Below are 10,520 nucleotides of genomic sequence, written 5' to 3'. Positions count from 1 at the left end.
TTAAAATTAGATATATATAATGAATTTTAAAAAAAAATAAATAAAATTAACGTTAGTCTAACATAAGAAATTTAAAATAAATTAAAAAAATTACAAATAAAGAAAATTTTCTCATTCTTAAAATATCGAAAATATCAGACCGACTTTTTGTTTGCCACCCTTAGTAAACCCTAATGTCTAAAGAGAATATATCTTTTGAACTGATTTAGCGAGGGTGCGCCAGACCCTAGCTGTAGTTATGGGTGTTCATGAGTCGGGTGAAACCGCGTTTGTCTTGACCCAGACCTAACTCTAAATATACACTGGATCTATTTTTTAGATTCTAATCCGACTATAGACCCGGTGAAACCTAAACATTTTTGAGCCACAACTATATTGGGTCTAAATCGAGTGAAAACCTAGTTTTTAAAGCTTTAACAATAATTTATAAAGAAACTTATTATAAAGAAACTTATTTATGATGCACTTACTTATAAAGAAGAAACTTGTTACCGAAAAGTTGATATCCATATTTGAACTTGAATGTGTCCATAAATTCTAATTTGATGTTTCTTTGATCTATTTTCTAATTCAACAAGTGTGATTAAGAATAAAACAATAAATTTATAATTAATATAACATAATATTAAAATTAATTTAAAACATATATATTTTTTAGTTCCCTTAAGGTGTAGGTGGGCCGGATGAAGCTGGGTTTGTCTTGACCCGACCCGAAATAATAATCAGATCTATTTTTAAGACCCTTACCCGGCCCTAGACCCGGTAAAATCATGCCAAATTAGCCCATAAAATATTCGAGACCAGGCCGAGTCTTCAAGTCGGACCGGACCATGTGCACCCTAGCTATAGTGTAAGGCTTGGGCGACACACGAGAGGCACAAGCTACTGTAGTGGCCCCTCCCGCTCAAAATATGCATAATTAAATTAAACAACATATTTGATTTAAGATCAATAAACATGCCCCATAAAATACAACAGCTTTAGTTACAGGAACAGATACTACACTTTATCTTAGCCAAAAGGGCGAGAAAGGTATGATTTCAGAATTGTTCAAATGTTTCTTTTATATTTGGTGGCTTACCTGTTTGTTCTTTTCATCTTGGCAATGTGCGACTTCTTAGCGAGTAGTTTAAACTTTCTGAAGCTTCACCAACCATGCATCGGTGTAACTAATCTTGTTCCAACTTAGATTCATCATCACCCATCTCGAACACAATTAGCATTATTAGTATAAGTTGAAATGTTATTGCTGGATGGGAGAAACAAACTATTCTCCAACAGAGAGCTTCCTCGTTTTAGATCTCAACCTCAAAAAGAACAGCAGAGGAGCTAACGATCCTTTTGAGAGCAAGTTATTTTATTTCTAAGCTACATCAAATTTTCATGGTAAGATTTAGATCCCCCTCCACACAATTAGTACCCCTCAAACGCCATTTTAAAGAGGAAGCAATTTACTGACTAAAAAATTTAAAAGTAAAAGAAAACATTAAATTGTTCCATCAAGAATTTTCCATGTGTTTAAACTTTAAAGTTTAAACTCAATCCTTAACTACAACAAATAGGAAAAATGAAGTCCTAAAAAAATGAATGTTGAAACCACCACATTAACTAGAGCAAAATAGAGCTTGTATTTCAAATTATTATTAAATTTTCATTTAGTTAATTGTGTTTTAATCAAAACGAAAAAGAAAAAGGTAACGGTGTATATTCATCATTTACATAGTCATAATGTTATGCCATCTGCTTAATTCATTACATCTATCTGTTTCTTTAAGACAATTTATCCAATTTCTTTGGGGGTCGTTTGGTTACAGTTTCAATCTGTAATCAGTGAGGTTCATGTCTTTTGCTTCTTTTAAAGTGACAATATTCTTTAAATTTATATTTAATATAGACATAGGGAAACAAAATATGCATAATTAAACTACTACAGATTTGATTTAAGATCAATAGCCATGCCCCATAAAATACAACAGCTTTAGTTACAAGAAAAGAGAAGACAATATCTCAAGGTACGTGAATAAACCTATTACATCAACCCAACACAATATCCATAAAATAAATAATAAGAAATTAGTAATGAACTAATCCATTCGTGGGTAAAATAGAACTAATTCATTGACAAGAAATGCGCCCTTGCAAGTGTATATTCCTTTCCTGCAATCCATACACCAGTTTGTGACCATTGCACATCTTCCCAGTCCAAATTATCCTCCAGTACCTAATTAGACAGTGGAAGTTTTCTGAAAAATAGTATATATAATATAATACCACAACTATATCTTGGAATATCAAGGAATATCACATATAATCAGTTAGTATTACGTGATTACTATTATTATATGAATATTTCCTTATTTGATTAAGATTAAAGTCTCCTTAATATTGTGACTTGAATTTAATTTTGATGCCCTATCGTATTAATCAGTTTTATATGTGCATCCAATTACATAATATCACATCAACAAAAATAACTACATTTTACACTAACCACGTGATTACGTAAATGGTCATTCGAAAGACGGATGTGATTGAACGACTGAGTAAGACGTTTTAACTGTCAGTGTATCGAAATAAAAAAAAAATTTCTATAGTTGGGATCAAATAACACTAGTGTTAATTTAAGTAAATGTTATGCTGTTAAATAATTTGTTGTTCGTGTAATTTTTTCAAAAAAGAATAAATAAACTTAGATTAGTTTATGTTATAAATCATTTTTAAAAAATTTCATGTCAATCCAAAATAGTTTGCTATACTTTTTATATATTTGAAAATCAATATAATGTATTCGTTACAGAAACAAGGATTATTCAATTATATGCTATTGATGGCCGATTTCGGTAAAAAATAGTATAAATGATCAAATGGTGCTAGGTGAACAAGTAACTTTTCAAGCAAACTCCCAACCAAATGTCCAAAAAGAACCAAAAAAATCAATGTTCTTTTCCCTTCAGAAACTGCATTCTTCTTCCTCCTCCTCCCTCCTCCTCCTACATGATTTTTTTTCTCTTTTTTCTCCCACTTTTCCCTCTTCTTATTCTTCTTATTCTTATATTTATGCATTTCTCAATTAGTTATATCTAAATTACACAATTGAGAGGACAAAATTCTATGGATCTTACGTACATGCAAGAGTAAAGCAATCAAAGAGAGGATTGAAAATACCTCAACATGTTCAGGGGGCAGAGGGATGCCAATGGTGCGCATCACCTTCTGGGGCAGAGGCTTCTTACAACGAGACCAACGGAATGCCTCAATCATGACATTATCACCATCATGTTTTTCACCATTCGCAGAGTGGTGGTGGTGGTGATTCTGAGACTTCTCTGTTCCTGTGTCGCGCAATGGAGTTGTTGGTGTAGCCTTGACCATTTTCTCTCCAGAAAAACAAAGCTCATATCTGCACCAAAAAAACAAAAAAGAAAAAAGGTCGACTACTCGATTAAAGAAACACCAATGGGAGGTTTCTTAACTTCACTAAGGCCTCTCATTGAAACAGATTAATACTTGTCAAGACATAATCATGGATTCTTTGTTCAACTATAAATGGAAATAACACTGGTAGTGGTAACACAGAAATTTTGTCCAACATGGTTTTCATATTTATAAGCACATTCCTGTTGCATGTGAGTAGGACATTTACCAATTATAATGGCTTCTTTTTATTTTATTATTTTTCTTTTAAAAAAAAAAAGAAAGAAAAAAGAATCAAATAATGAAGACTTCTTGCAAAACTACCATGTCAAAAATACCTATAAAAATGTGTCTCCAAATACAAGACTTCCCCCTTCTTCAAACGAGCAGATGTGTAGAGTGGCTTTTTAAGACCTTTGTCAGCAACAATGCTTATGCTATATTTGGTCCTGGTGATCATGAATATTCAATCAATGAGTATGGATAAATGTAAAAATTAAAATGAAGTTATCAGCAAAATAGACATGTTGCATCCCAAGTATAGTTTAGGATCTGAAATTCTGCAATCTTATCCACCTTACATTGTTTAAGGCTGATATATTCTTGAAATATACCAAAATAACACAATTGGGATTTCTACTGTTTATATATGCTGCAAAACAAAAGATCCGAATGGTAGCATACCAGGGCTCATTGCAGAGGTTGTACTGTATTGTGACTTCTCGAACAAATCTTTGCTGTCGCAAGGCATTCTGAAAAAATAAGGGACCAACTTGTAAGATGGTAGCAACTAGGTTAGCAAAACAAATCTCAGACTTCAATCAAACGTGAAATTCTTTTGAAATCACTTCGATTTAGAAAAAAAAATGAACAATCCATATATATGGCAACTTAGAAAGCTGATCCCTGAAAGTACATATATAAGAGAATCAAAACAAGCTTCAACAGGTCCATAAATGAATGGCATAAACAAAGCAGCTATGGATAACAATCTAAAATATCTAATAATTATCAAATTCTGCACTGTAAGAGTTTGATTGTTAAAAGAAGCCAGACATACCGAAGCTGCTGCCCTGGTAGTTATTGTCCGTTCAACAGCCACCGGAGCAAGGGTGGGCTCAATGGTTGAAGTATAGGTAAGGCAAGGTTCAAGATCTATAGTTCCACCCCCTTTCTGGAAACCAACAAAATGAACATTAAGACCATGTAAATGCTCGTGCACATAACATATGTCGATGAACATATGTGCATACCAAACACATTACTTTTTCCATCAAAAAGACAATGTCCTCAATAGAAGATTTAACAAGATATTAAGACAGTAATAGAAGTATACATGCAAGACACCATCAACTTTCTAAAAATACATGAGACTAAAAAGAAAAAAAGTAATTATAATCATTACGAAAAAATGTGATTAATATGCCATCTAAAGCATATGAAACTGTAAGAAAAAGATCAGATAACTTCATGGGGGAAAATTGCAAAGGACAAAAGAAGATTGTATAGCTTCTGATACTACCTTCACAATGCAACACCGTTCAACTCGATAACTACAACCAATTGCTGCACCCCAAGCTCGGGATCTTACATTGTTTCTCAATGTGGAGGTATAGCCTGATATTCATACATAATACCATCTTTAGATTAACAAAATAAAGCTTGAAAAACAAAAATCTAAGCTGGATGGCTTACAATCTTGTGGAGGAAGCACTCGGATGGTTGCACGCAACTCTTGTATGGCTGCATGAGGCGGAGAAGCTGTTGGGCGACAGTAACCTGTGTGCATGAGAACTGTGCAACAAGATTGGAACATCAGTTGAACATATCACCTCTTGTCATTTGTAACAAAAATCTAACTGTATCCTTTCTGAAAAGGCACATACCAGCAACAAGATCCGAGTCATATGTGTATACATCGGTCCCCCAAAGCTGGCCACCTCTGACCTGAGTATAATAATAATGCAACTCACTCAGATATGCTATAGCATCAATGAGAAAAGCATATTCAAAAGCATCCCATGTCTAAACCTTAAAGACATATAAAGAGAAACGGCAAAAAAGCAAATAAAACACTTTTATCTCATCGAATCATTAACATGACATCATATGAAACACCCTGCTCCACAAGACAACTGCTGGAAAAGAAAGGTGTGAAAAGATGCGTCTGTAGTGTGCAACACATTGAGAACAATTCAAGACGATTTGGAAACTTCATAACTTACGGCTTTTTGGTTGGAAATATACTCTAGCAAACATGAATCTTAATCCTCTATGGATTTCTAGATATAAGGCATACCTACTTGATCCGAAAGAAAAAAAAAATCATGCAGTGTCAGATACAGATGGAAGAAGCAGAAGAAGATTTAGATGAATCAAAAGGTACCAGATAATTGGCAGAATATGGATATTGATGTCTCAGAGCATCCTGGATGAATAGACAAACAACATTTTTTAAATATTTAACTCTAAAGGTTAATAGAGACTAGATTAGATCATGAACGAGTTACAATCAATGATATTTAAAGGATTTGACAATGGCATTTGTGGAAGCAGAACTAATAATAAGTTCAGCCGTATGGTTCTCACAGGACTCAGAATCTCTATTCTACACCTATATTTAAAGCTAGGCCTCTAGAAACCATAATAATGGCTCAATTTGAGAGGAGACATCAAGCTACAACTAATCAAGCCTTGAATATACCATAACTTAATATAATGGGCATATAGTGAAACATAGAATATTGCATTTAAAAGGGAGGTAGAAGATTCCCTCAAACATTTTTCAAATTATTTAATTAATTTACCTTGCTTAAAGATTTAGCTAACAAGTGCCCCTTAAGGTGTTGAATGTAAGAAGACTAAAAAGTTCCAAGTTTTCAAAACATTTATTGTATAAAAAATGGATAAAACTATAAAAAAATTCCAACATAGGTAACCTTGACAAAGGGCACTAGTTAGTAAAACCCTTACTTAAAATCTATACAAGATAAAAATAGCGCATAATACCTAAATGCATCATCAACAGAAGGAACTCTTCAATGCAATGTATTTCAAAGGCCCCAATCCACCAACCACCGTAAGAAAGAAATTAAATGATTGGTCTCATTCATCATTTTAACAAACCAACTCTCCCCCGCTCCCCCCGCCCTCCCCCCACACAAAAATAAAAAACGAGAGAGAGAGAGAGAGAGAGAGAGAGAGAGAGAGAGAGAGAGAGAGAGAGAGAAAAGACTCACTTGACGATTTGTAGCAGTAACATAATCAGAAGGTATACAAATTTCCAAAGTTGGCCCATTACTAGAACTTTCACCATTTTTCTCCAGTTGAGACACGGATGATTTATATTCCTCCCACAGTTTTATCAGCTCTTGCATACTATCACCAACCTTATAAACAACAGATGAAACCTCTACTTTACCTGAAATACCAGAAACTTACATAAATTGGATATGCAAGACTAGGGTAACATCAAGCTTTAATCTTCTCTATTCCAGCAAAAAGTGATATCAACAATTGATTAGCGCACAAGAATAGTATCATCTCAAGGAAGACATTAAGATAGAAGTGTAAAGTGTAAACAAGCACAAATATGATGGCCCCCGCATTATTTCATGAAGGCGAAATTCAGTAGTCATTTGTAGATCAAGCCAGTAAAACAAAATGACATCATACCTTGAGACCTGCAAAATATTTAGCAAGATATAGTTACTATCAGAAAATACAGCAACATAATATATATTATTTTTCTTTTTTATTATATCCATAAAGTTCTATATTTTAATCGATTAGATATATCTTATCTATTCGCCCAATTTATGGCCTACCATACGATCTGTTATAAAAATAGGTAAATGTTTTTATTCATCGAGATCTGATATGATGGTGCGCAATATCAGTCAGCCATAAACCGCCAGTTACTAGATCTAATCCTTAAATTTCTATTGAATTTATTTTTTCAAGGAAAACTTCTTGACCCGAATTACAAACATCATAAAAGTAGGACTAGTCAATGAACACAAAGAAACTTCTATTGGATGAAACTCTGAAAAGTTATTGTAAACGAAACACATGATAGTAAGAAGATCCATAACAAGTTTACTAGCAACAAAAAACGAAGTAGAGGAAGAAAATACCCATCATTGTCTGCGGAACGGGATCTGAAACGAGGCTCTCGGTTAGGCACATGAGGACTCCCCCTAGATCGTTGTATCCTTCTGCGTTGCTGGGCAGTGAAATTATAGGGTTCCTTCTCCTTCTCCTTCTCTATAGCCCCTTCCACATCAGCACAGCCATCATCTGATTCCTTGTCAAAGCCTCTATTTCGCTTTTCAGGTCTATCCGGCTTATCACCTTCTGAATCAGCATCTCTCTCCTTTTTTTTCTCTTTCGCTTCACGATCAACATTTTTCCAGCTATCAGCATCTTTTTGTTTCTTCTGGTCTGGTAACACAGTTTCTTGTTCTGGCAATTTAACCGATCCATCCCCAAGTTCCTTCTCATTATTTGGAACCTCTTTATCCATTCCATTCAATGAGTCTTTCTTGATCTGATCCTTTTCCCTTTCTTTTGAATTTTCTCTCTCTTTTGGATGATCTTTTTTCTCTTTTTCCGACCTTTCTACATCTTTGTCTTCCTTGGCGGATTCTTTACCATCACCACTTGTATTGCTAACGTCTGCACTGCTTCTACGATCGTTTCTTTCTTTTTCCTTCTCTCCCCATTCCCGATGCTTCACATCCTTGCCTTTCCTATCTTTTTCTTTAGATCTATCATCACCTTTAGAGTCTACTTTGTTCTCCCCAATAGCCTCGTGAGCTTCCACGTAGTCCCTTTCTTTTGTTATTGAACTCTCCTTTCGAGCCTCAAGTGGTCCTTGTGAATTGCTACGTGGCATTTGCCAAGTCTCCAAACTACGACTAGGTGAATCTGAATATCGTTTTCCCCTATGGTAATCTTTTGATTCCTTCCAATTCAAATGGCTGCTAACCACACCATAGCCATCCTTTTCTGTCTTGTCACCTTTTGATTCATTATGACTCTCCCGGTCATATTTGACATCCTTATTGTCATCCCCTCTACCCTCAACACGCAAATCTTTTTCACTCTTAGCACTCTGAGCATCCCTTCTAGCTTCGACATGTAAATCCTTCTTCTCTATCTTTGAATCACGATTTTCAAATCGGAAATCTCTGTTGTCCTTAGAATCCCTTGACTCTATCTTGTTCTCAATACCAAGTGGATGATCCGGATGAGAATCATTTGATAGTGATGTAATCCGATACACTGAAGGAAGAGGAGATTTTCTATCAACATCACGGAATTCTGTCCGGGGCGCTTTTGCAGCACGGGAATCCTGACCTATATCATAAGGCACATGGTATTCATTTGAAGTTGAAACCAACTTGGAATATGTACTTGAATCATCGTGGGGATGCTTTGACGATGGATGAAGAGTATCTTCATGAGATCTCTTAGGTGTGCCACTCATAGTGAAAACTTAATACAATCATGAAAGTCAAGAGGAAGTAATCTGAAAGCCAAAACAATTCCTATCTCAGCTATCTGTTAGCTACGAGGAAGTTGGGTAACTGCAAGTCAATAAGAAAAGTTTAGAAACTACATAAGGCATGAACAATTCTCTAGGCACACTAGCAAGCACGTTGTGGTTGTGGTGTTGCCATTGGGGTCCCCCGCCCCGGGTGCACACACAGTACATGCACAACTTACAACACTGCCATGTTATGTATATAAGCTTTCCAAAAAGAAAAAGAGAATAGAAGAACAATTACTATATGTATACCATTATGCAATGTATTCTATAAAGCTGCTGCCCCGTTTTAAATGCCTAACTTGGTCATTTCACACTATATAACTCCATTAATTTTACAAGTCTTTTGCAAACATTTCAAATAACCCCATATTCAATCTCACATCATGCTTTACCCCTTATTAACTCCTCTATTAATTATAACTAAAAGTAATGTAAATTTACTAGTTAATAGATTTCAATATGAAATGACATATTTCCTACCCAAAACTAAGTGATTCATAGTATCATACAAAAAAAAGAAACATATTAAACCTAAGAAGCGAGTTTAAAGAAAGAGTAAAAAAAAAATCCCACCACCATGTAGAATGAGAAATCCAATTCAAATCCATGCAAATTAAGCCGTGAAATAAAGTGGCACAAGTTAAACAAATCTAATGCTAACACCAGAACAAGCTCAGACTGGTGAGCCATGAACATACAATCAAGGCAACACAACCAAACAATAACAATAAGCTCAATTAGACACATTTCAGAGGACAACATTCAAGGTAAACCAGACAGAATCGCATGATGACTACAACAGCGAGTGAGCTACACAAAAAGATTAGAGCTTTAACCTTTCTTCTCAATGAATCATTGAATTGAGAGTTCAATGATTAAACAATTGCAGTAAGAAAGGTTATAGAGAACCTAACAGATTACAATAAAATGGATTGAATTAGCAGAAGAAAAGAAGAATACATGTACATTATGGCATTTCATGAAGAAGTAGAGAGAAAGAAAACCCTAGAAATAGTGTGAATTGAAGGTCTTTGTTTCTTCTTGTGAGTTGGGAGTGTGTGTGGTACCTTTGTTATCGGCGAGAGAAACACCCTCTTTCAGATGTGTCTGTCTCCGTTTTTTGATGTATTGTATTGGGGTTACAATGTTCTACTTAGTACTTACCATTTTCCGTTGTTGGCTTCGTTTTTTATTTCTAATTTTTGTATTTTATAATTATTAAATATTTATATTAAGGTTATTTATTAACTTTTTTATAAAAAATATATAAATTTAATTTTTATTATATTTAATTTTTATATGCTAATATTATAAATTATTTATATAATTATACTAATAAATTTATATATTTAAATTATTTTTTAAGGAATAAATTTAAAAATTAATTATTTTTAACAATTTCTTTACTGTGTGGGTGGGGACTCAGACACCAAGTTCTACTCATGAGTTGAAGTCCCTGTCGGACGTCATAGTGTCATACACTTCAGGTGGGGAGATATGTGTTCCACGAATAAAAAATTTCGGATTTTTGGGTTTTATTAAATTTTATATT

At 34.3% G+C, this 10,520-nt stretch overlaps 1 protein-coding gene and 1 pseudogene across 1 annotated transcript; both read right to left on the bottom strand.

Annotated features, from left to right (window-relative positions):
- Positions 1-825: 825 nt before the first annotated feature.
- On the bottom strand, positions 826-1,036 carry LOC130953932 (U2 spliceosomal RNA; annotated as a pseudogene).
- Positions 1,037-1,977: 941 nt separating this feature from the next.
- On the bottom strand, positions 1,978-10,029 carry LOC130950637 (uncharacterized). Its single transcript, XM_057879190.1, has 12 exons — positions 9,935-10,029; positions 7,551-8,947; positions 7,090-7,097; positions 6,654-6,835; positions 5,301-5,361; positions 5,110-5,208; positions 4,937-5,031; positions 4,475-4,588; positions 4,099-4,166; positions 3,753-3,863; positions 3,166-3,400; positions 1,978-2,221 (listed from the first exon to the last, which is right to left on the bottom strand). The coding sequence occupies exons 2-12, from the start codon at positions 8,903-8,905 to the stop codon at positions 2,111-2,113; spliced, it is 2,439 nt and encodes an 812-aa protein (XP_057735173.1). The 5' UTR covers positions 8,906-8,947; positions 9,935-10,029; the 3' UTR covers positions 1,978-2,110.
- Between the last annotated feature and the right edge of the window lie 491 nt (positions 10,030-10,520).

The sequence above is a fragment of the Arachis stenosperma genome, chromosome 9, assembly GCF_014773155.1.
Source record: "Arachis stenosperma cultivar V10309 chromosome 9, arast.V10309.gnm1.PFL2, whole genome shotgun sequence".
Classification (NCBI taxonomy): Eukaryota; Viridiplantae; Streptophyta; class Magnoliopsida; order Fabales; family Fabaceae; genus Arachis; species Arachis stenosperma.
The sequence above is the reverse complement of the archived record's forward strand: the minus strand, read 5'-3'. Positions and strand labels throughout refer to the sequence as shown.